Here is a 26,532-nt window from a genome sequence, read left to right on the forward strand (position 1 = left end):
TATGGGGAACAGAACTGACGCAAGTTCTCTGAAATCAATTCTATCTGCCTCTGGCCAGCCTGCTCTAAACATCTGGACAGCTGTAGACATGAGGCGAGAGTGCTGCTGCACAGCTCCTCGTCAGGGAAAGCTGACAGATCTAGGGGTAACAGGTATGCTAAGGACTATTCAGGGTATTGTTTACAAGTGACAGAGATCACTGGTGGCAGGTGTGTAGGGTCCACAGTAATGGCAGAGTGAACGGGCAAGAGAACACGACACAGGCACACAGGAGAAGTGGTTAGTTGTCCAATGTGATTTGCCTGGCAAAGAGAGGTGCAGAAGCAATAGCAGATGGGAAGGGCAATTCTACTTAAGGATGGTTCCATTCTCTTTTATCACACACCGACCGGAACCCGCATGCAGAAATGTCAACGGCAGCTCTGCAAACAGGGTAAGAGCAGCGCCCCACTCTCTGTGTGCAGGTGCCAGCAATGCTGGGGGGAGTGTGCGTGTGCAGGGGGCACGTAAGAAAGAACTGAGAAGTTTCTGCCATCCTGTAAAATGACAATTTCTCTTGACCAGACATGCACATGGGGCTGTGAGGAGTCCTCCGGAGATAGGCAGGAAGGCCCCTTGCAGAGCTTGGGTTTTTATCTTCCCACTGAAGGTCCTGCTTTACGCTGCAAGCACAGGCTTATGAAATTCTTGGCAGAGTGCAGAAAAAGCTGCATTAGGTAGAAGACCGTGCAAGTGGATTGAATATGGAGATCCGGAGGCTCTCCCATGTAAATCGCTGGTTTGTGAGCACAATTACTGCTCTCCGACAGCTGTTTGGCATCTGAAATGGTTGGTGGTCATAGCCCAGTTGTTAACCAACAAGCGTTCACTAGGAAAGCATCACTGCAGAGCTCCCTTCCTGGCAACGGTCAATGACTAAATGGCAGTGTGGCATCTGAACTATATTTTTACTCCCAGGAAGTGGTCCTTTTAAGAGAAGACAGAGCACAGTACGATATGAGCAAGCTTCCACTGTCCCATCCTTGTGCTATGGCTAAAGAACTCAGTCTCCAGTTCTTTTATTCTGCCACCTTTCACCAACACCAGTTGCATTTATTTATTTTTCTTAGGGAGCTTTCCATCTGCTGTTTATTATGAAGCTGCATCTCCTTCTGGGCCAGTGACTAGTGATAAATCACCCCCATGAGTTTCTGACACAACACATATAGTTGAGAATATTTACATATATATATTAGTGCATCTGGTTAATTTGTATAGAGTTCCTCTTACTTTTCCCCTTCCCTGACACCTATCTGCCTGTCCTTAGGCTGAGCTCCTCCAACAGGGACTGTCTTTTCCTGAATGTCTGGAAAAGTACAGCAGGGAAGCTACCACAAATCATAATCATGTCACAATGAAAGCACAGTGGTGCTATTATAGCTGTGTCCATCCCAGGTTATTAGAAAGATGGGGGGGGGGGGTTAACATCTTTTATTGGACCAACTTCTGTTGTTGAGAGAGAAGCTTTCGAGTTACACAAGCTCTTTTTGAAAGCTTGTCTCTCTCCCCAACAGAAGGTGGTCCAATAAAATGTTACCTCACCCCTCCCTTGTCTCTCTACTAAACCCACATTACAGCTACCAGTGTCTATCGTTTTACCGAGTGACACTCACAGGAATAGGAGATAACCCTAATCAAGTGGACTGCATGTCCCACAAACAGTTACATTTTACTCACGCCAATGTAAATGCTACACAGGTACATACCCACATACCTCAGTGACGCCAGCTTTGCTGCACAGTTGGAAGCAGAGATTTCCTAACACTATGACTGAGTAGCTGGTGCCCTCTAGCAAGCAGCTCCCGATACCTAGTTAGGTGAAATGTACATTGCCATGCTCTATAGAGGAGTACGTTTCTTTTCAGATACCTAAGCTTCCTCCATGCCCATCCATTTACAATGGGACAGCGCTCCTAACATCTCAGGTTAGGCAAACCTCTCTCCCCATTCCATTCTGTCACAGAAGATTCAGGACCAGACTCTGATCCGAGATACACTGGTATAAATCTGGTCTAACCCCACAGTATTCAACGAAGTTACCAATTTGAGATGTCAATCTGGCCCATACCTCCTGCCCTAACCAGCAATAATCACCTCAGTTATCTAAATGGTACTCTGTACCATACAAGGCAATACAAAGTCTCAGGGTACTTTTTCTATACTTTGCTCTAGTCCAGTCCAATTGTTTCCAAGATCTTCTCATTCAGTCTCCTACAGTCACAAGCAAGTAAGTTACTCATAGGAAACAAGGTCTTGAGCTGCAGAGGATTTCTTATTGATCTGTTAAGCTGCACATGTACACACACACAAAGTGAAATAAATGAGGCTGCTATACTGGTAACAAAGGTTTTATTTAAGCTTTGCGGAAACTCAGTACAAATTAAAAACTAAACCTTCTAAGTTACCCTATCACCAGGTTTCAAATGTCAATTTTATTTTGCATGGGGAACAAACAAGTCATGAATTTACTCCAATCAAAGCATTGTAAAATAGTGCAAATACAAATAGAAGTATTTTGGTGAGCTTTATGCTACAAGTAGGGAGCATGTATGCCATAGATATTTCACTTTTCCTGGATGAAAATATATTTAGGTGCAAAACAGAGGAAGGGTGCTTAGGGGATTTAGTAAGAAATTACCTTTTGTGGAAGGGAATCCGTCTTTCTATTGTTATTCAAGAGCATAAAACATTCCTGCTACCTACACAATATTTCAGCCACCTTCAAGCACCTTCTCAGATAGGTACACGGGGTGTTGGAAGGATTCCTGCTTGCACAGCACCTTAGTTCTTATAGCACTTTATTAAGTATTATTACAGGATGACCAGATAGTAAATGTGAAAAATCGGGACAGCAGGTAGGGGGTAATACATGCCTACATAAGAAAAAGTCCCAAATATCGGGACTGTCCCTGTAATATCAGAACATCTGGTCACCCTATATTATTAGAAAGAAAGGTCATCACAAATAATTTGTAAACTGTCTGAATACAAAGAGTTAAGAATGAACGAGGAAACTGCCACCTTGAAAGCTGAATGACCATTTGGGACACAGGGGATGTATGGAAGCAGGAGGCATTTTCAAAGCAGTTGTGTTATTTTAAAATGTATTAACAGTCATTTAACATGCGTAAGATTCACCAATTATTTTTTAGTAACAGGACCTCAGGCAACTGTACTGCTTCTCATATGTTCAGCTATCCTCCCTGGCCAACGCTTTCCAGCCTGGGCTCCAAAAGGGGGCACCGCTATAAATAATCAGAGTTTCAGAGATGTTGAGTAGCTTAAAACTGACACTCAAGTGAACAAGAGATCCAGGTGTTCAACCGCTCCGAAAAATCAGGGCACTGATTTAAGGTGCCTAATTCTGGATTTAGGCGGCTAACTTTCTGGTGCCTGTATTAGCTTCCCATCTGTAAAATGCTGACTTCATTTGTAATGCGCATTGAGATCTACAGATCAAAAGAGCTATACAAGAGCTAGGTATTTTATTGAAATACTTTGGGTCCTGTCTGCAACTAAGGCATGAGAACAGACTTCCTGCTGGGAAATGTCAATAAAACGGCAGCTGTGATTGAATTAGGGCTTGTCTATACAGAAAGGTTGTACCACTCTAACTATTAAGACATATAGCTATACAACCCTCTTAGGCCTTGTCTACATGGCCACTTTACAGTGCTGAAACTTTCTCGCTCAGGGGTGTGAAAAGACACCTCCCTGAGCGCTGCAAGTTTCAGCGCTGTAATGTGGCAGTGTAGACAGTGCCCCAGCGCTGGGAGCCGCGGTTGCTACTCCCCTCATGGGGGTGGTTTTTCCTCTCTCCCAGCGCTGGTGCTGCAACTACACAGCCACGTTAAAGCACTGCTGCGGCAGCAGTTTGACGTTGGTAGTAAAGATGTACCCCTAGTGTGGACACAGTTACACTGGTGTAAGCATCAATGAGAAGGGGAATAAGCTACATCAGCCTAAGGTACCTTTATACTGGTATACCTGCATCGACACTAGGCATTACACCAGTATAACTATTTCAGGGGGAAAAAAATCATATCCTTAAGCAAAATAGTTATACTGGTAAGAAAAAGAAGCTGATGCTTCTGAAATACCACTTTTATATTTGCTACATAATAAAAATAAATCTCCAAACTGTCTAATGTTCATTGTGGCTTTCCTTTGACACAAGGGGATTTCCACTTAGACTCCTTATAACTCTTAGTCACTGAGTAGAGGCAAGTATCTCAAGCTTTGTATATATTACACATCTTAATAGGGTTTCAGTAAGGATATTATATCCCCACCTGACCCAATACATTGTACTTTCAGGCTTTTTTGATCAACATGGACTATACACTTCACAACATGTTGGGTCTGAAAACTATTCAAACAGAACACTTAACAAAATGCACTTTTTTTTGAGGCACCTGGGAAAACAAAATTCACAGTGTCCAGAAGACGTGCTTTCAGGTCTACGTCCAAGCATCCACCTTGCCGAGCGCACAAACATCCAAAGAAAGGAAAGGCAGCTAGCTGGTAACCAACAGTTCCCACTTATATACTATTGTAAGGAAACCCTGCTAAATCTATAACAGCCCAAAGGAAGGCTAAGGTGCATCAGCTTCATTTTAGTGACCCTTCAGCAAGAAAGCAACAAGTGCACTTCAGATATGGGGCCAGAACCCCCAACGGTGTAAGTCAGCATAATGCCACTGATTTCACTAGAGCTATGCTGATTTACATCAGTCGGTGAACTGGCCTGTTTGCAAAACAATATTGTGAAACTGCAATTTGGTGCACTGCAGCTTAACTTGTGATTTAAAAACAAAATTCATTCCATTTATACATGTACAGCAAACAAAAACAGACAGTAATCATCACACAGTAAAACAACATCAAGTCAATACAGCGGCAGAATCACCAACAGGTTTGGTGAGCTTTTGGCAGTGATAGCTCTGATCCCACACATCCCATCTCCTCCTACAGAAGAAGGATAAGCTTAACGTGGTTTGGGTGCTGCTGGGTTTTGTGACCCTCCCCGGCAGATGCAGACACACAGCTGGCTTGTTATGAATGGGTTGAACACATGGTAAAAACTGGACAGTCTTTTGACACAGATTTTGACTTGAGAGGGAGTGAAAAAAGGAAGGAAAAAGTTGCTGAAAGAGTATCAAGTATTTAGTGGCATGGAATGGTTCCCATTTCTGCTTAGACTTGCTCACTCATAGCTCCTGATGCACTGCTAGTCAGCTAGCACATCCAGTACTGGCGCTGTGCTGGTCAGTCTATGCCAAGTAGAAGCACTTTCTAACTAAAAGCCACTAATCAATAGGGAGAGAGGAAAAGCCTGGATTATAACCATGGAAAAGAGATCCGTTCCTCTCTCCTCCTCCCAAGGTCAAGATTAAACCAGAGGAGAGCCAATGCCCTCTCTGCATACAACATAGCTAAGAGGGTACTGATCAATCAATGCTATATATTCTCTCTTTCCTTCCCATTTGAAGCTTTGGAGATAGAGCTGCTTCAGCAGCAGTGCGCTAAGCGCTGCTCTAAGGAACCTTGTGGGGGGCCTGTACCTGCTTTGTCTCTCTACCAGGGAGATGAAGGGAGTTAGAGAGACTACAATAAAAATACTAGATCAAAAAGGAATGTCGCTAGAGAGGAAACTACAGTTCTCTGTGAATATGTAAAGCCTCCTGTAGCTTTTCAGGACCAGTTGAACTGTACACCCTCAGGAACTCTGGGCAATAAGGCTATGATGTACAGCACAAGCTGCAATGACTGGCAGTGATGGTTCAGAAGGGGGAGGCAAAATCTTCCCCAAACCACATGCTAGAGACAGGGCAAGTAATAGGAATCCCCACCCAACTTGCACTGGATAGACACTTTACAGCAGAAGGCAGGTATGTAGATCTTAACAGCTAGAGGGTAAACACCTGCTAGATCAAATAATCCACTTCTTTGGAGGAGAGCATAGTCTTCACAGCAGAAGATGCAGCACTTCAATGTGTATTCTATGGACACAGAACTATGGCTTCCCAGTGTATTGAGACGCTACACAGAATGCACATTTCTTGGTATTTAAAACAGAGAAGTGACAAAGAGTCCATCCTAGAGCTATTTTAAACAGGCCTGGACAAAGTCTTGGATAATACATTGTTGAGAGCAACCCTGTGATGGCCAAGGAGTGCTGGGCTAAATGGTACCCAACAGGTGTTGGCCATCTTTATTTTTCTAGGTTTTTATTTATTTAAAATAAGTAGGAAATAAAACAAAGGTGCTAAAAGGAGTGTGTGTTTTGAGGAGGGACGGGAGTAAGTAAATTCACTCTACATAGTGAGCTGTATTTGTGGCTCTGGCTCTACAGGAAAGAAGGGAAAGTGCAGCAGGAGAAGGGCTATATACCTGCTTTACAGCCAACTGATATGCATAGATTTATCGGGGAATGATCTAACCTGAAGGAGACCCTGCACTTGGTAAGATCGCGTGCTTCCATAGCACAGTCTCTTCCCCTTGGATCCTGCAGATGCCTCTGCACATGGTCCGAGGTCTGTGCCGCACAGTGATTCTCCACCTGCCCAGTGGAAGTTACTCAAACCCTAAGGGGTCCCCAGGGTAGCTGTGGCTGCAGGCGGGAGTCTCCGGTAGTGTGGGTCCAGTGGAATGTGAATGACTCTGATCCCCTACAGATCCCCCAGGCTTGAGGACAGGCACCCCACAGCCGTCTCCATGTGGGCAAACCCTGACCAATCTCCACAAGGGACAATAGAGGATGCTCTCTGAGGCATTCTTCACAGATTTCCAATCCCTGGAGCTCCTTCCTGCAGATGGGGGTTGAGAAAGATCTGGGCAGATACTAGGATGTGCTCTTTAAGAAAGAATTTAACAACAGTTTAAAATTACAAATTCTAGCTGAGTTCTGATGGCCAATGGACCCTCTATTGCACTGTGCAGATAAGAATACCGCAGAAGGATTCTGAGAAGCGTTAAAACCTGTAAGAAACTACATCAAATTGAAGAGGGTCCAAATGTGACTAACACCATGCAACAGAGTTCCTTAGATAAACTAGCTCTTATGTGGCACACTAAGAAGGAGGCCTTATTTTTCAAAATTGCACATTAGTAAATCTCTCCAGCACTTTAATTTCTCAAATGATCAGCCAGCTTAAAAAAGGCAGGTATGCAGTTAACACAGCTGTTGGTGTGAGGAGCTAATTATGAGCATTAGAATGCTCATATATACACACTCAACTGCTGCAAGTACACACCTCACCTAAGGGCCAAATCCTCAGCTGGTGTCAATTAGCATGGAGTTGACTGAACTATGCCAATTGACAGCAGCCAAGGAACTGGCCCCCAACACTATATCTTAATTAAAAGGGATCCAGTAAGAAAGCAAGACATGACACCTTGCTGTTGCATGATTGCTAAATCATACAGGGTTGTTTACATATTGATTAAAAGCTGGGGAGGTTTGTTTTTCATTAAGGATTTTGGGGAGTCTCTCAACCTGATCTTACAAAATACTGCAGAGAGTTAGAAGTCTTGTAACCCCCGTTCACCATTACTCTTCTGAGAGCTGATCCTTGGAGAATTCAGCATACATATATGTACACACAGACACACGCTCCTCCAACCCTGTGCTTTCTATTTTCAGGCACTGCACAGAGTTTAGCTTACTGCAGAACATACAACCAACCAGAGTTACATATTTATTCATTAACCATCTGGCTTCTGCAAGGATCAGTTATGAAAACAAGACCATCCGGGTGAAATCATCATCTCTAGACCTTGGAAAGTAAAGGATTTAGAAATTCTAAAACCCGGGGCAGATCAGTCAGGCCCTAGGAACGTAAACTGACACTAAAAACTGAACATTGTTTAATTTCATTATGGGGATTCCGCAACTTCCTTAGTCAGTTTGGGACCCCTGTTCTTTAGCTGAGTTATATGGTTAGCTTCCCTTGCAGCACCATAGACACCAACGTAAACCTTGTGGCAGCTGTCCCCTGACTAGCGACCATTTAAATCCCTGAAGCACCTTGCAGCAGCACAGCTATCCCATGAAGATTCTGATCACCATCTGGATCTGTTTCTTGCACACTGGACATGGCAATCTCCCTTTCTTCAACATTTTTGCACATTTGAAGCAAGCCACTAGGTGAGCAGACCTTCCATGGACAATATTCCCATCCCGCGGCCTCTTCTGGCATAGAAGGCAAGGATTCAACAAATTTTTTATATTCTCTTGGCATTCTACTTTTTCCTCCTTTTTGTGTTCACCAAAATGCATCTGTGGCTCCTGGTCCTTGCATTCCTGTGCCAAACCCAGGGACTCCATGGAGCTGCCAGGGTCTACATGGGACTCACAGTCCTCTGTGTACAGATCTTTGGGTCGGCAAACTGGAGCAGACACGGTCCTTCTGCAGTCTGGGACATCGATTCCCTCATCATCCTTTTTGCCTTGAATAGTATCAATGGTGGACAGAGAGAGAGAATGAGCTAGTTTGGGGCAATCAGAGTACCAGTCCTTTCGTAAGGCCCAACAGCGGTAACAGTACCGTTTGACTGGAGAGTTAAACTTCTTGCATTTGGTGCATTGCCAGCAGTCCTGAAGAATGAACGGAGTAGACAAAAACAAGAGCAAGTCAGTGCATTCTTGCTAAGGCTGCTTTCCTTTATGTGTGGGAAGCAGCAAAGAAGAGTCATCAAAAATGGCAGCGTGTCAAGGCTCCCAGATGCACGATACACAATGGCAACTTGGAGAGCCTAAGAAACATTTCACCGTGCTCATAACACCTACAGACTCACGCCCTCTGCTTAGAAGTTTACTTTGTCTTTTCCCACCTCTCAACCTTCATATCTTTGGAGGAAAGTAAAGTTCTCATTCTGTGCAGTTTATTGAAATTTAAGTGTCCCACTCTAAATTCAAGGATAAATAGCTCCTTGAATTGGTTAGAAGTGTATTTCTCAGAATCATTAATTATTTAGCATCTACTGGATCTACACAATTGATAGTGGCTTACTTGATTACCCTATATTCCAAGTGCAATGGCTACTCAAGTTTAGAGCTATAATTCAGCTGTCCTATGCCAGAGGGACAATCCGATTTGTCAAGCCAGCATAGTCTAGAAAAGCGTGCTCAAAATTTTTTTGGCTCTGCAAGCTGCAAGGAACAGTGTGACATATTTTTTCTGACATACAGCAAAACCCTCAAAAGAAAGCCTGCAAGGACTGGGGGAAAAAAGAGCACAGATGATAGAACATAGATCTGGTGTCAGTTAAGATACACTGGGAAGGATGCCTCTTGGGGAAGAGTCAAAAGGTACAATTCTTTTCCACATTGTTCAGAAACTGAAGGGGGAAATGCGGAAGAAGGATGGATCTGTAGTTCAAGTGCTAAGTAGGCTGTGAGTGACCCAGGTTCAATTCTTGCTCCACCACAAACACCTTTTGTCACCCTGCACAAGTCACTTCATCTCTCTCTGCCTCAGTTCCCCATCTGTAACATAGTGATAACAGCACTGCCCTACCTTCGTGGGGTATTGAGGATAAATACACTAACGATAGTGAGGCACCCAGATGCTACTGTGACAGGAGCCATGTGTGTAACTAACAGATTAGAGTGACAATTGGATTCTCTCTCCATCTGAGGACCACCTTGAAGCAACCAGCAGTTTAGTAGCTGGTTTGGAGCTCCCACGATACAGTGGAACTCTGATTGGAATACAAAATATTGCAGCAGCATGTTTTCTGATATGACTAACTCTGATCTGGCTATTTCACTGGCTACCGGGGACTTAGTTTATACTTCTGAATTTTCATCAAGGATAATATCCCAGATTTCCTTTCAGACTGCAATATAGACCTGGCCCTAGAAAAGTGTGCAAACACATCCATATTTACATTTTTCGTCTCTCATAACAAAACCAGGGTTTTTGGGTTTTTTTTTTCATTCTAATTAATTTAATGCTGGCTAGACAGCGCCAGACGCTGAGGGTCTGATTCCCATTTACACAATTCTGGCAGCGTAAAGAGGCCTTAGCATAACACAGAATAAAGCCCTGAATCGTCTAGCCAGGGAACAGCTACAGCATTGGCAGGTGCAAACTCTTCCACACTGCCCAGCAAAATTGCCTAAACCTGCACCTGAAGGGACTATTCTGTTGCGAGTAGTGTGTTCCATCTCCATGGCCCATTCAATGCTTGACTACTCTTCAGGCTGCCAACAAGGGGGCCATTTCGTGCCAATCCTGGTGTTAGTATTTAAACTGACACCTTTTCAAAACAAACTGGACTGAGAGACACTCCTAAACTTCATACAGTTGACTAAGCAAAGGGAATGTACTTTTTTTTTTTTTGCTACAGAGCACTTATCATGGCTTTTGAAAGGGATATAGTAAACATTCTCCTAGTACAACAAATAGTGTACATTTTAGTCAGACGAGCTGGCACAGCACACTCAGAGCATGGGATGCTGAGCTAAAGATGAATACCTCAGAGGCAGCTTCTACATCTGTGTCGTCACTTAGGCACTGAGAATCCTCGAGGTCATCAGTACACGTAACCTCAATCAACTGGGAAGAGTAAATAAGTTATTAGAATTGTATGCAAAACTCACTAATGACTTTTCTAAAATGTATTTGTGGATTTTTCTTCATCCTTCAAACATGCATGTGGGTAACTTTACTCATGTGACTGGTCTTGCTGATCATCGACACAGTTTGCAGGATCAGGCCTAAATCGTTAAACTGATTGTGCACAAAGTGCTCGCAAAAAAGTACAAGAAAAATATTTTTCAGTGCTGAAACTTAAAGTAATGGCTGTAGTAATGGTAGAGAAAAAATTCAGAAGTGTGATTTTCAGCTGATTGTGTGCCTTGAAAAATGACTTCAACGGGTCAAAACGAGCTGAGATGGAGGACTCCCAACAGCTGATACCTTCTTAGAAAAATGGTTCTAATGGACATCCCATCAAGACTATTGAGGGGGTTCCTTTATTAAGGAAGGCTTACAAAGTTGGCTGGTCATTGGACTGTCTGTTCCCAATACAGAAGCAGAACAGGAGAAGAGAAATGAATGGCAAAGGTTTGCAACATAAATTAGATCAGCTAACACAGCCGTACTGTGTATCACTAGGAGATACCTTTTTCTCACTCTCTTTCCCCACTTCTTCACAGTCCACTGTCTCCACTTTGACGGCAACATTGAATTGATCAGACGCAGATTCATTGAGGAACCACAAGTCATCAGTAGTATCTGAAACAATGGCAGTGTCTATGTCCTAGTAGAAAGGAGATGGGGGAAAATATACATGCATTAGGATATTAGTGATTCAACAGGTCTGGGTATACAGAATTCCAGTGCTCTCAACAAGAGTGAGGGGGCATAACTGCAGCCCTAATGTATGCTCTCCTCTTCTTTTATACCAGACTTCTCCCCACTCAAACTCTCTCAGCGACTCTTGGGATGACAAGCAATGCAGTAGAACACGCTGAAAAATGGAGACATTTTTCACAAGTGTCCATTTTCTGACCAGCTCTACAATTCAGTCCCCTTGTTAACAGCTGACACAGGCTAGCCAGCATGCTACATATATCTTCATTATATATTAGGTTTCAGAGTAGCAGCCTTGTTAATCTGTATTCGCAAAAAGAAAAGGAGTACTTGTGGTACCGTAGAGACTAACAAATTTATTTGAGCATAAGCTTTCGTGAGCTACAGCTCACTTCATCGGATGCAGTTCCACTGAATGCATCCGATGAAGTGAGCTGTAGCTCATGAAAGCTTATGCTCAAATAAATTTGTTAGTCTCTAAGGTGCCATAAGTACTCCTTTTCTTTTCATTATATATTAGTGACTTTTATCCCAAAGGATCCCAATGACTTTCACAGGATATATGCACACGGCACCACTGAAATACAATCAACACTTTGGCATGGAGAAGAAAACACTGGGGAGCAGGGACATTTTGTCCAGACACACCAAAGCAAACCTTGCATTCATGAAAAGACTTAACAGGGTAGACAGAAGGGAGAAGTTGCAAGTCTTGGAGAGACTCTGACCTGTGGGGAAAAAAATGACTACAGGAACGTTTACTTGACCCACACAAGAATGGATAGGAAGAGAATACACTGCATTTTTAGCTGTTTAAAGTATTCATTTACCTGGTTGGTCTGTATGTCTGTTGACCCGTTACTTCTGGACTTGTAGTTGTTTCTCAAATTTCCTAAAAACCACCATGGAAGGCCAGCTACATCCCACTCCTCAAATACCAGATCCAGTTTGGGCTTCTTGCTTTTTGAGAGGTTTTCTATTAAATCTTTGTCTGCCAAAGCCAAGTAGAATCTAGGTCATGACAGGCATATGCGGCTTGTGACACCAGCAAAAGCAGAACCCATCCAAGTCTAATACATTGTGTATTATAGGATCTTTAATTCCATACCTTTCTGCCTGAGCTAGGTTAACAAGCCCTTGGCTGTATTTATTACAGCATCACACTGGCATGTTGCACCTCCTTTACTTTTGGATGCTCATGTTGCTTAGCAGAGCAGTCATATGCATTATTTACAGGTTGCGCATATGAGCGCATGCACACAGAGTACAGCCCTGCTGATTCCCTTGAATACCACCACTACACTGCAGATTTGAAGTGACACTCCCTACAGGGAGATGCTTGTGAAACCTGGTGCACAAATAAAACTCGTACAATACACGGGGGCCAAATTTAGCTTTCGATAAACTGGGCACAGTGACACTTAAACTGATGAGTTAGATCTGGTCACACCAGGTTTGGATTTGGCCCCAGTTTCCAGCAATGAGTGCTCCTTGATTCCATGAGAAGGCTCCCAGCCAGAAACTCTTCAAAATGAAGGGAATCTGTCAGTCTTCTCACTCGTCTCACTTAGCCCACAGAATTCAACCTTTGTTGCCAAATACATGGGGGCCTCATTTCCAAAGAACTTTCACTCCAGCTCTTTATTCAGGCCTGCCATTTTGCAGGCACACACGAGGAGCACCTCTACCTGCAATCAGGTAAATATCTACCCATCCTCATTTGGGCTAACCAATAATCGAGCCTGTGAACAGAGAAGCCAGTTTTTAAACATCAGACCCTTTGATATCAGGGTGGAGTTGGGAGCAATGAGCGAAAAGGAAACAAACCCTCCATATCCCATAATACGCATGCCACTGAACTAGCAAGAAAGCCCCAAGAGACATTAAAACAAATTTTAAGAGAGGAATTTTCTAGTTATGAGGATGGATGAAAAATACAGCAAAACTTAACACTATTGTTATTCAGTTTTCTGACAGGGTCGCGGGTACTGACTGCAGACAGCTCCGTCTGTATTCCAATTAATTAGAAGATAAAATCCCCATGGAAAATAAATTGATACAAGTATAATTTCAGCATTTAAAATACCATTCTAAGATTTTTGGTGGCGTTGCTTAGTGATGGATGTCCTGTTTGGTGTTAACCTGTCATTTCCTCCAAGTGTTTGTTTATTTATGAGGCCAAGTATCCGGGCTAAAAAGCGTGTACATTATGCAATACCTACGGCAGATATTTATGGTTCTCTAAATCTTTGCACGTAAAATCATGACTTTGGAAGATTACTTTCCACAAGAGGATTTTTATTAGTCTCCCAGCATCCTACTCTGATCGGCTCCCGCCATCCAGAGTACCATGTGCAGTATTCACAAATGTGTAGGTGGGCTTGTGCTTGCCCCTCAATGTGGAAACAACTTGCACTCACCTTCGTAGTTTCCATAGTTGAGCTGTGAGGTAGACAAAGCAGGAGCACCACTTTTGTCCTCCGCTCCCTCAGTGTCAGAGCTTCCCTCTGTGCTAGTCTGCTTGAAGGAAGGTAGAAAAGACACCCATTAGCCCATCAGAGCTTATAGGGACAAGGGGATGTAGCACTTCCACTCTGAGTCACCAGCTGCAGTGCAACACCAAGGAGTTCCATAGAAGAATAAAGGTTTTTTGAGCACAACTCACAGTATTAACCTTTCCAGAAGGCTGCTATGGATCTATTATCAGCACATGAAGAGTACTTTCAACCCAGGAAAAATCTCAAGATTGGCAAGAAACCAAAAGTTGCCATCTTTAATGCAGTAATATTGTGATATTCATCCCCCACCACCCCCACACTCTAGACTGCATAGGCACTTCCCATACCAAACTGTATTAATCCCCATGTATAGGCCCAAAACAAGTTAGGACTAGACAAAGATTTTTCCCAGGTTTCCAGATTCTGCCTGGAAGCTTTCGAAAATGATCCCACTGAGCAAAACCAGTTTACGCTTTTAGGAAGTTCAATCTGTTGTTTGAAGAATGGGAGAAACAAAACAACACACACACACACACACACACTCACAAAAAAAAATCCAAACGCAGTGCAAGCTGGAGGGACTGAGGACAGGAAGTGTTACATCCCAGAGAAACGCGCCCAGAGAATGGAACTCTGTTATGAAGAGAACAGAGAAGGGTCACTCTGTCCCTGGTCTGTGGACTCCCAAGAACTTTTAAGGAAGGCGAAGACCTACCAGTCAAGCAGTAAAAAGTTCTGGCAGTCCACCATGCACAGGTACAGAGAAGGGGCCGCTCTGTACAACAAAAGAAACCACCAGGCAGTGGGTTTACCTTCAGCTGGTCTTGGCTTGGATTATCGACGCTCTGATCCTTTGCGAGAGCAAGAGTCTGTGCAGCATCTATATGGCAAGTAAAACAAAAGAAAAAACCTTCCCTGGTAATAACCATTCTCACAACACAGAGGGCCCTCAGCAAGCAACCAACGAACCAGGCTTGGCAGACAGGTGTGTAGCACTTTACAAAAGAAAGGATTCTAGTTATTTAGGCAGCTGGCCAATTCCCAGATGGCTATTACAGAGGGACTGCTTATTCCCTTGTTCTTATTATGGATGTAGAGTGCACTGGACTAGGGAAATGTCTGTGGCCACTGGGAGACCTTACCTCATTGCAGGTAAGAATCCTGACACCCCGCACATGGCCTGCCCTCCCTCTGCAAGCTGCCAGGTTGTGGGCAGGGAAGCTCAATGCAGCAGCAGAGGTGGCGATTCTAGCATGGAGCCTAGAGCAGCTCCATGCTGAAAAACAAGGCCACGAAGAAAATGCCCGATGGATACACTCTCTGTCACTGGCCACAGAGACTAGCTGTGGGGAGATGTCATTCTGAAGAAAGAAGAAACCAGACCAAATAGGGGAAGGTCCACGTCCTAGCAGACTCCTCCCTAGGCATTCACAGTCAGTGTACATGTCCTCAATACAATTTAATGCAGACAAATACACAGGCCCCAAAGGTTCATCAAAACTCCCCCACCCCCCAAAAACCTTACAGTCTAAGCTAAAAGCCAAAGCAACCAGGTTAACAAAAACGACTGTAACTAAACCGAAGATCTGTATTTTAGAAAAGGCTAAATGAGCGGAATGGCTCATAGGGACTGCTCCTGCTCCCTTTTAATTCCATGGCAACGCTGACTTCTAGGAGAGCAGGACTGGGTTTCTATGCCTGTTGTACTTCACAACACAAACAGGAAGACATAGTGAAGTGCAGTTACAGATAGAAAAGTGACTGTAAAACTACACTGCTGGATCCCATATTCTCTCCCACTTACGTCCCTATGAAATATACTCTATTTACAAGCCCATGGTTGATTTTTCTAATGCCCAACAAAGCAAATCTGAAAATCCAGCCTTTTCTTCTGCCTCTTCCATCATCATCAGCGGTAAGGATTCTGCAATCAGAGATTAGCTGATGTTGCCTAAAGCAAAAGAGACTTCAACTCACTCATCCATATTTGCTTTGGCTCCACAGTGTCAGAAGAGGAAGAATGGCTTTATGATGAAGTCTAACTCTGTCTGAACATATTATACATAGAACACACTATTCTTACAATGGTGGGAAAAACATCTTTCATATTGGAAAATGTCTCTGCCATAAATAAAAACACTGAATGTAAAATTTCAAGAAAGCAGATAGGCTGAATACGGAGATCTACTGATGAAAAGTACTACATGAGAGCTAGGTGTTATTAAGGAGATATGTTCTTATCCCACAGTAACTTTTCCTTCTATAAGTGCACTTTATAGAAGTGGCCTCAATAATTTGCAGAGTGAGGCACTGAAGCAGAAATCTGGCCGGCGAATATTGTTTGCTCTCCCCGAACATGAAGTATGAGAGGCTATGAAGTATGACAGGCAATGAAATCCTATTTCCAGTTGTCCTGTTCTAAGAAAAAATTAAATCCACAAGCACCCTTCCTAGACACTTGTGAATTCTCAATTGGGTGTACAAAATAAGGGATCTGTCTGCCAAGCTTGTTTCATTTTGTCCCCCCCCCTCTCTCTCACACACACACACACACACACACACACTGATATAACTTGGTGACCTACTCTCTTAAGAAACATTAAGCTCATGAAAGCTTATGCTCAAATAAATTTGTTAGTCTCTAAGGTGCCACAAGTACTCCTTTTCTTTTTGCGAATACAGACTAACATGACTGCTACTCTGAAACCTGTCATTATTTCCTCTGGCAAGTTTAAAAATAGTTACACCATGACCGGAATGAACAAATGCAAGCTCACCCACATGAACGCACACACACACCTCCAGCAGAGGGGAGGTTGCTAGCAGGAGAAAATGTTTCCCTAGGGTTCTTTGCTTTCCACATATGCTGCTTGTGGGTAAGCCAGGGAATCACCACCATAGAAAGTAGCACTCACACAGTTATTCTGCAGATACAGGTAGGCGGCTAGACAAGACAGTGCTCAGGCAGGTTCTCCATTACAGACGGGAATGGGTGATCTCCAGAAGCACTGATGCACACTAACCATGTCTGAAAAGCGGAAAACTACACAGTATTTGGCCACAGTTTCTGAAATGGGCTCTAAATTTGCATGCACCACTACTTGTTAGTGCAAAAAATAGACTAGGCCCCTCTGAAAACTGTGTCATGGGTATTAAACTGCTTAGAGCCTTAGGAAGTATGGCATGTGACCTCACAATTCTAACAATGCACCTTGCTAACGATTCACATGCTTGCTATTTCAGTATGAATTCTTTACTGAGTAGACGCTAACAGCTTTACTAATTGAATGGTAGATTGTGACATGGGGGAAAACAAACACAAGGGACTAGGTTAACAACAACAACAACATTTGTTTCAACTTGTGACTGAATTTCTTTTCATGTGGATGGATTTGACAGCTTTCCCCATGAGCTGACAGAGTAACAGTGATGCTGAGCAGGTAAGTCGGGTATTCAGACCTCTGACACTGGACTGGATTATTTAAGGGAATAGGTCATCATGTCAGATTTCCAATACCTCTATGCGTAGTCCTAATTAAGATCACAAAGTATAGACGCAAGCGATAGTCGGGAGCCAGGTGGAGATCACTCAACATTTTGTAGCTTAGCAAAGGTTGAGAAAAGGTTTCAGTGGGGTATTTTTAGCCAAGCCAGTTCACTCACACCTAGCATTTAACCCTGTCAGTTTCCTGGATGTGCCTCTGCATGTAAACTGTCTTCTATTTTTTGAGGTGTAGCTCCAGCCATACACTGGCAAATCAGGCAAAGGGCTAATTGGTTTCCAACCACGTGAACTGTTTGCAGACACACATGTGATTTGAATGTACTCTCAGAGTGTGTCCCCACAAAGCCTCCACAAGCAGTTTTCCACTCCAGAAACATTTCTCTTTCCTTCATGTCATTACTTACCCAAATTAAATTAACATTGTACTAAATGCACTTGGCTGTACTAGGACAAACCTACCTGTAATAGTAACAGAAGTCAGGTTCCTTTTCAGCATGTCATAAACTGGGCTGCAAGAAAAAGAGGACTCGTGAGTGCAACCACAGCAAAAAATAAGATAGCTTTTCTCATCTCTACTTTGTTCTCCCAGTTGCCCCATGCCTCCTAACATCCTTTCCATTCCAGCCACTATGCAACAACAGAAAGCTGCAAGAACCTCCTTGCTCGCAGCCAGTGCAGCTCTCTAAATGGGCAATACTGGCCAGGGGAAGGCACGGTAAGGGAAGTACTGAAACACCTTCTCCTAACGTAACTCTTATGAACCGTAATTTAAAAGTGCTCCCCTCTGGCAGAGCTCCCAAGGTGGGGAAAACATTACCAGCCCAGATTCGCCCATGGTATACAGCAGGCCTTCATCTGATATAATATATATCATCTGATATAATCACTGTGAAAAACACACTGACTTTTCCCCTCCCCTAGCCACTTCTCCCCTTTAGGAGACTGTCGGAATTATCTGAAAGATAACCTCTTCTTGGTCATTTGTTTTCATATCAAGATATGGGTCTTTTGAATTCAAAAGTTCTCGCTTAAGCAGTTGTAATCTGTCAACCCTAGTAGTCGTCTGCTGTCTTACATCAGTCATTTTGCTATCACAGAAATTGAGACACTCTATACCTTGGGGGAGTACCCTGTAATCCCCATATTCCTCACTGATATATAAATTGTAATACTGCATATAAAAGCATGCCATGTGAGGTATGAGGAGAAAGAACAATGACTTTCAGCAGATCATAACCCATCTCAGTATGTATTTCATTAGTGCATATGAAGTTATGAGATTGTGTTGTATGGTTTCAGAGTAGCAGCTGTGTTAGTCTGTATTCGCAAAAAAGAAAAGGAGTACTTGTGGCACCTTAGAGACTAACAAATTTATTTGACCATAAGCTTTCGTATGCATCCGATGAAGTGAGCTGTAGCTCACGAAAGCTTATGGTCAAATAAATTTGTTAGTCTCTAAGGTGCCACAAGTACTCCTTTTCTTTTTTGTTGTATGGTTGTCACTAAAACATGCTGTAAGTTGGGGAATCAGCAGATCCCCAGTGACAACAGCAAGGAAAAATAACCAACGCCCGGGTGGGTTTCAAACAACTATCAACAGCCATTGTCCAGCAAGGGAGCTACAATGCAATGACTCATTTGCACAAGGCGACACCAGGCCAATTGCTCAACCTTGCCTGGTGACTCAGCAATGCCCCCAGACATGCCTGGACTTGTGTTCTCCAAGCACATGGACTTAGGGTATGTCTACACTGGAAACTTCAAAGCGCTGCCGTGGGAACACTCCCACGGCAGCAATTTGAAGTGCGAGTGTGATTGCGTGCAAGCGCTGGGAGAGAGCCCTCCCAGTGCTCCTGGTAATCCACTTCCACGAGGAGATTAGCTCTCAGCCTATCTACACTAACGCTTTAAAGCGCTCAGACTTGCTGCACTCGGGGGGGGGGGGGATTTTTCACACCCCTGGACCAGCACATTAGAGCGCTATAAAATGTAAGTGTAGACATACCCTAAAGTATAAAACAGAACATAGTGGCCCCATGCTTCGCCTTTTCTCCTCCCTCCCACCTATGCTGCAACTAGCAACAAGGACACTGAGAAGACTGAAGACGCTAAGAGGAGATTGGCCCAGGTTTCAAGGGTGAAACCTGCATACTATGAACTGCAATATCCAGTGGGGTGAGAAAAACTGCTTAATCTAGATGTTGCCCAGTCTAATAGGGTTGAGAGTTTAGACTGCATGCTTATTTTCTTTTATTTTGGTAACTAACTCTGATGTTTTGCCTATCACTTATAACGTATCTCTTCTGTAGTAAATAAACTTGTGTTACTGTTTATCTTTACCAGTAAGTTTGCCTAAAGTATTTGGTAAATCTGCTCAGATTTACAAAAGCTGGTGTATATACACTTTCCATTGATGAAGTGGTGAACCAATTAAATTTGCACAGTTCGTCTTGAGCAGTGCAAGACAGTATATTCCTGAGGTACAAGGCTGGGAGCTGGGGGATTTGGCTTGTGCCTTTCTCTGTTTGATTCATGAGAGGCTCTGGGAGCATTCATCCAATCTAGCTAGGTGTGGGGCTGCACCCGGGGATCCCGTCACAGAAATGAATTCATGCCATAAGTTTAGCATTAGGCCTTCAAAAGATCAGAGATGCTGGGCTGGCAAAGAACAGGCAAAGCTTTTGACAAAACACACAAATATCTCTGCAAACGAACAAGCACGGCAAGGTAAAGTTTCCCTTCAGTAAAACCCTGAGAGATTGTGACTATGAAACTTGAGCCCTCTCCCCTACATTCAGAGAAGCGGAAGATACTGCCTCCACAGCAATCCAAGTCCCTGCTGAACTGAGAAACAAGGGACTGGGAATTACAGAAGTTAGAGCCAGAAAGACCTGTTACACCAACTAGTCCACCACCCAGACAGTGCAGAATTGTTCCTTACAATCAAATTCAGGCATGCCCAATGACACTCGAGAGCACTAACAATAAGCAGGTGGATCATCGAGGTCTCATCTACATCACAGAAAGGAATAATGTTGTAGCTGGGTCCCCTGCCTCAGCAATACCTAAGCACGGTGAACCACCCCCCCAGTGAGTACATTGCAAAGCCGCATCTCTTCCTACCTTGGATCTTTCACAGAGAAGCTCTCCAGTCCCAGCAATTCTCCCAGCTGATCCCCTCCACAATACACCATGTGCTGCTGCCGCTTATCATATAGCTGCCTCACCATTATATACTGTCCCAGATAATGCATGACCTGTGGGTAAGTAAGATAGTATTAGTTACATCTGCAGTTGATACTAAACCAGCAAGGACTCCAGGGCTTTGTGTTCCATTTCCTTCTCCCACTTTACACTTCCTTTAGCTGACATGGCACGGTGCCAGTGAAGAACCACCTCTTTATCTAGGACAGACGTCACCCTTCTACAGAGCCTTCCATCCATACATCTCAAGCACTGGAGATATTGACACTTCTACAAATGGGGAAACCGAGACACAGAGAGGTGATGTGACAATGCAACAATGTGAGACAAACAGTGAGTCAGTGGTAGAGCCAGGACTTGAATCCAGATTTCCCAAATCCCAGTAAACCACTAGGCTACACGTGTTCTATGTATCAGGGTGTACTTTGGTTATTATCTAAGCCAGGTTCATGATCCAAGCAGGTTTTTTTAAAAAAAAGTTTGGCCACAGTCACTTGGCAAGTTCTTCTGAGGAGAGGCCCTTTTGAATGTTTCAAGAAATACAATCTATAAAACACAAGTAAAGATCACATTCTATTCCCCATTTTCCCTCTGCACCATCGAAGTCTCTAGCAAGATGGTGCCACAGAGTTTCCCAAAATGAGATGCCGTTTTCTGTACTATATAAGAACCAATATTCCAGTAACTTCAAGTGCAGTTTATTTGGCTCTGGCATTTAATCAAAGCATAAGGTTCCATGTGATCCATCAAAAAAGGGAAGTGTAGTCTTGGCCAATTTACAAGAACTCCAACATCAGTATTGAATTAAATGGAAAGATTTTACCTACTGCCTTGCCTTCATTAATCCCAGCCACTTAAAATGTCAGCAAACAAAACAGAAACCTCTTGGCAGTCTCAGATTACAGCAGGGACCATGACAAGGTTGAAGTTATTTATAATCTATGCAAAGGACTCCTTCTCAGCCAAATGGAACCCAGCTGGCTGGGTCAAAGGCTCAGCTGACGTCCTACACGGTAACAACAGCTATTCAGAAGGACCCTAAGATTGTTCTCTGGTGGCAATGCAGCAGACCCATGCTACATAGTTGGTACTTCTCTGTAACCACCAAAGTGTGTCTTCAACTGTCCTCTCTCCAAAGTGGGAGGGCAAGAAAATATGGTGACAACATGAAGGAAGGCTGAAGTTAAGTGGGAGGAGTCCACTTGCTTGGCACAGGTAGAAAGCAAAGATCACAGATGCAAGATGCTTTGCATTAGAACCACACAGAAGTGCGGGGAGAAAAATCATTCCTCTGCTATAGAAAATGTCCCTTGAGGACTAAGGCCACAGAACTGGCGACAAAGAGGATATTTAGGTGAACTCAAGTTAGAATCCAAGAGGTAAACAGCTAATTGTTTATGCATAACACAAGCAGGACTAGACACCTGATTAGAAGCAAAAGAGGGCTCCCTGAACAAAGATAAATGCAACCGAAGAATTTGCTAACAGTATTTCTATTCACTCAAAAGGACTGACTACTGAAGCTGGCTGCGTTTAATATTGAAACACCCCTCCCCCCCTCATTCAAAGCATTCAACTTGTTTTTGCAAAAAAATTTAGACTCTAAATAAGTTGTTTAAATGCATAAGAGTTTAAAATAAGTCACACAGCTCTGCGGGAGTATCTGACACATTCATAATGAAAAACCGCAGCATTTAATTCTTTGCTGACAGAATATCCCTGTAAATCACAGACAGTGTCATTTTTTAAATCTTGTATACATTTTGCATTTTAATCTTAAATGAATTCACAATGTGTCTTAGGTTTAGCTGACAAGACCTTTCAAAAGAAACTTAAGAGAAAATATCAACTGAAGTACAATTTAAGAACTTTCAAGCAATGAATGATGGTAAAATAATTGCAAAGCATTTCTGACAATCTCTCAAGAGTGCAGCTATCCATTACATTTCTCCTAAAGCTGTTTCTGGATTCTCAAGATATATAATAATTTACATTAATATTTTGCACTCTTATAGGGATTGCATCAGAGGATCTTAAAGCACTTTTGTGATCCACAAGGTATTAAGGCACCTAACTCCCACTGATTTCAACAGGAATTAGGAGCCTAAACACTTTTGAGGATCTGAGCCATTATGCTCAAAAAAGTCTCCATATCCCCATATAATAAAGTAGCCCTATTTTACAGATAGAGGCACTAAGGCACAGGAGTTCAAGGACCCGATTCAGTGCCCACTGATTTCCAGGCCCTATGGTCCCAATCCTGCAAGATGATTTACCTGAATGGGTCTCAGTGGAGCCCCACTGACTTCAGTGAGGCTACACTCCCACCAATCAGCTTGCAGGAACCAGGACTCAGTGAGGATATCCTGACCACAACACAAATCTGTGGCAGAACTACTAAGAAAATCCAGCTCTCCCAATTCCTAATCCAGTGCATTTTAGCTACTAGCGTATTTTATACATAGCCTCAGGGTTATCTCTAACCTAACAGAAATTTCAGAAAAAAGCATCCGATGAAGTGAGCTGTAGCTCACGAAAGCTTATGCTCTAATAAATTTGTTAGTCTCTAAGGTGCCACAAGTACTCCTTTTCTTTTTGCTAACAGAGATTGTGTTTATACAGTATCTAGAACAATGGGGCCCTGGTCCATGATTGGGGCCCCTAGACACTACCTTAACACAAGTAATTCATAATAAAATAATTTTCCATTTTCAAGGTCCTGGATGTAAAATTCACAAGGTGGCACATTAATCATCTGTTAACTGGCCATTATTACAGCTCCTTTCTTGGTTTAACCATCAAAGTAGAGTCCTGGGCTCACCTCCTTCAATGTGAAGGTTTCACCTTGTGCACCTGCTGCTTGCAGAATCTTCAGGAGTGGCAGTTTCGGTTGTACCTAAAATACAGAACACATAGTTTTGGATTGGCTACATAATGTGGTGAGCTTCTGAGAAGAACTGTGTCCATGGGCATCAGTTACGTAGCTAATAAATGCTGGGGGTACACCTCGTGGCAAGGCTGTCATACAATCATTATAGCAAGTCCAGACAAGTGGTTCTACAGCGAGTTGTTGCCCAAGGGGGACATCGCTAGTCTTTGAGGTACCCTCCTAAGGGCTCATGACCTGCATTTGAGATATGCTTGAAGAGAAGACAATCCTGTCTGGGGCAATGAGCTTTGTGCAGCTGGACCCTTGCGTCTGTTCAGAGCCCTGCTGAAATAAATATGGGCCGACCCAAGCAGAGCTAATTGTAGGATCAGGATCTGTAACGGTAAGCTTCTCTAGTCGGAATTAAAAAAGTCAGGCAATGAAACTTCTCTACCATATTGATCCTAATACAAGATGAGCACAGCCAGTAAAGTAGGAGGCCCAACCCGGCAGACCGTAGCCAACTGCACTGTGCCATTAACTTGCATGGGATTGGTCATGTGAGCAAGGAGTGGATAATTAGTCCTTAGGTGAGGGGAATCCTAGAGGCTGATTAGCTAGACATGTGAGGAATAATGCAATGGTCACACCACTAACTTCAACTGGACCAGGTTTAAATCTGGCTCACTGAATGGGAAGAACAGAATAGGTCCCCTCAGCACAGCCCATAGGTGATGTTTGGCTATTAAAAACTTCTGAATAGAGATAAAAAAATTACAAGAAGAGGACGCAGCATATAAAAGTTTATTTTAAGGAGCATTAAAGGACTGATCCTGCATTCCCCACGGACCCCAAACTTCCACCCAATCTCTCACCAGAGTTATGAATTTTGTATTAATAGGTCACATAGTGGGGCTCTCTTGTCATGGGCGCACACTCACACAAGAAGTGTGAATATGAAGCAACTTTATGGTCGTTTCCCTTTAGTTACTTCCACACTATACACCTGAGCAAATCTCAATAGCAGATGAGACAGCTAATGTAGTACGAATGTTACAAAAAAAAAAAAAAAAAAAAAAAAGTAGTGGCCAGTTTTAGCTGTAGCTCATGAAAGCTTATGCTCAAATAAATTTGTTAGTCTCTAAGGTGCCACAAGTCCTCCTTTTCTTTTTTTGTGAATACAGATTAACACGGCTACTACACTGAAACAAGTTTTAAATAGTTATCAGTCCCCAACTGCCCTACTCAAGTCCACCCGCACAAATCCTGAAAGAGTAACATCCTAGGGAGATATGCCACAGCATAGACCAGTATCGTTCGCCACAAAACCATCAAACCTGATTGCTCAAATTAGCAACCTGATTGCTCAAATTAGTAGCTGAATGTTATGGTGTTTTAAAAATACAATCAATATTGCTACATTAAACCTTTCCCCCATTTGCCTCTTGCATCCTTCAGGACTTAATACCAGCAGGCCAGAGGGGATGGATGTAAAATGTGGCGTGTTTTGGGAGGGATATATGCAAAAGCAGTGGCATTTTTCTGAACATACATTGATTAACTTTAGGATAAAATCCTGATGTTGGATAAACACTACGTATTGCTGCATCTCCAAAGAAAAAGTCATCTGTGTGTTCAGGGAGACAGTGGCAACGTATTTGCACTCAGAACCTGGCCCTCAGCATGTAAGCTGCAGCTTTCACAATTTTAGCTCTGTCTGTCAGAGCCTTCTTCTCCCTGTCCCCTTCTCATTTCAGCGTTAACAAAACCCAATTAGGGCTACAATAATGCTAAAGCAACTACAAGTGAAGTCTTTAGAAGACTGTGGACAATTTCACCTGTCACTTCTGAAATGGCTTCATAAGGCTGGAAAAAACAGAAGTTCTGAAAAACAATGGCAGGGAACAGCTTTTTCTAGCCTGGCCTAATTATTTCTGCTCAAATAAATCAGCTGGAAGCAATTATTCTGTCAGGCTAATGTTATTTTTGAAAGAAAACAGGATTTATGGATTAAGAGAACCAATGATCTAGTCCAATCCTTTCATTAGTGGAATCTTGCTATTCCATAAGCATATAGAAGTAGGTATGAGCTCTCCGTACTCACTGTACACACATGCTCTATTCCACACTACGGATGGGTAAGAGATCATACACTGGTTAAAATACAAGCAGCAAGATGCTTCCACTGGCTGTGTGGTGGGAAGGGTTTTTGTACACAACACTCTTTACTGTTCTCAGAACACTTATCAGAGGCTTGTTCTACTAAAGCACGCCTCTGAACCTCTTTCCTGCTGTAACTGGCCCTTTATAAAAAGAAAAGGAGTACTTGTGGCACCTTAGAGACAAACAAATTTATTTGAGCATAAGCTTTCGTGAGCTACAGCTCACTTCATCGGAATGCATCCGATGAAGTGAGCTGTAGCTCACGAAAGCTTATGCTCAAATAAATTTGTTTGTCTCTAAGGTGCCACAAGTACTCCTTTTCTTTTTGCGAATACAGACTAACACGGCTGCTACTCTGAAACCTGGCCCTTTATATCTTCTCTCCAGCAAAGATGAGCTCAGCTGTGTCTAGATAGCTCAGATCTCTCCATATATACATGCAATTGCAAAAAGCCCTCGCTTCCTGAAAGGAGGGGGAGGAGGACAACTCAAAATTCCCAAGCCCACTATACCCTAGCCTCCAGGGACAGTGGGAACCACCAAGCTCCTGCCTGAGGTAAGAGGAGCTTTGTTACTTTCTGTCCCCAACTAACTGGTCAAGAACTCAGCTGCCAGACAATACTCAGGCAGGAATTCATCCCATTGTGCACACTGTTTTCAAATCTAAGAATGTATTTATCTTCGCCTTAAACTAAGCTGAGCTATCTATTCCCACATCCTTATCATTGCTAGATTCACTCTTAAAAAAACCTTTCATCTTTTAACACCAAATCAAATGGAGCAAGGAATGTCCAAACTCGTGCCACAATTCTTCTTTCCAACACCAGCCATTTTGCTAGGACATAACAAATTAAGCTCAATGAAAGTAAAAGCATGTGCCAGTATATATACAATGTTCTTATGAGCACAATTAATGCAAGTAGAAGACAG

At 43.1% G+C, this 26,532-nt stretch overlaps 1 protein-coding gene across 2 annotated transcripts in view; it reads right to left on the minus strand.

Moving 5' to 3' along the window:
• Nucleotides 1-2,371: 2,371 nt before the first annotated feature.
• Nucleotides 2,372-26,532, minus strand: part of MDM4 (MDM4 regulator of p53) — a 33,755-nt gene continuing 9,594 nt past the window's right edge. Inside the window, exons 3-11 of one of the 2 annotated variants that reach the window (XM_038380366.1) lie at nt 23,392-23,466; nt 20,490-20,623; nt 17,826-17,875; nt 14,674-14,741; nt 13,784-13,883; nt 12,194-12,354; nt 11,173-11,310; nt 10,524-10,604; nt 2,372-8,638 (exon numbers count right to left, since the gene is read on the minus strand). In XM_038380366.1, coding sequence (XP_038236294.1) covers nt 8,084-8,638; nt 10,524-10,604; nt 11,173-11,310; nt 12,194-12,354; nt 13,784-13,883; nt 14,674-14,741; nt 17,826-17,875; nt 20,490-20,623; nt 23,392-23,466 — 1,362 coding nt within the window. In that variant the 3' untranslated portion in view covers nt 2,372-8,083. The remainder of the gene's footprint in view (nt 8,639-10,523; nt 10,605-11,172; nt 11,311-12,193; nt 12,355-13,783; nt 13,884-14,673; nt 14,742-17,825; nt 17,876-20,489; nt 20,624-23,391; nt 23,467-26,532) is intronic. The other variant, XM_038380368.2, reaches the window with a different exon arrangement.

This window comes from Dermochelys coriacea, chromosome 21 (assembly GCF_009764565.3).
Source record: "Dermochelys coriacea isolate rDerCor1 chromosome 21, rDerCor1.pri.v4, whole genome shotgun sequence".
Classification (NCBI taxonomy): domain Eukaryota; kingdom Metazoa; phylum Chordata; order Testudines; family Dermochelyidae; genus Dermochelys; species Dermochelys coriacea.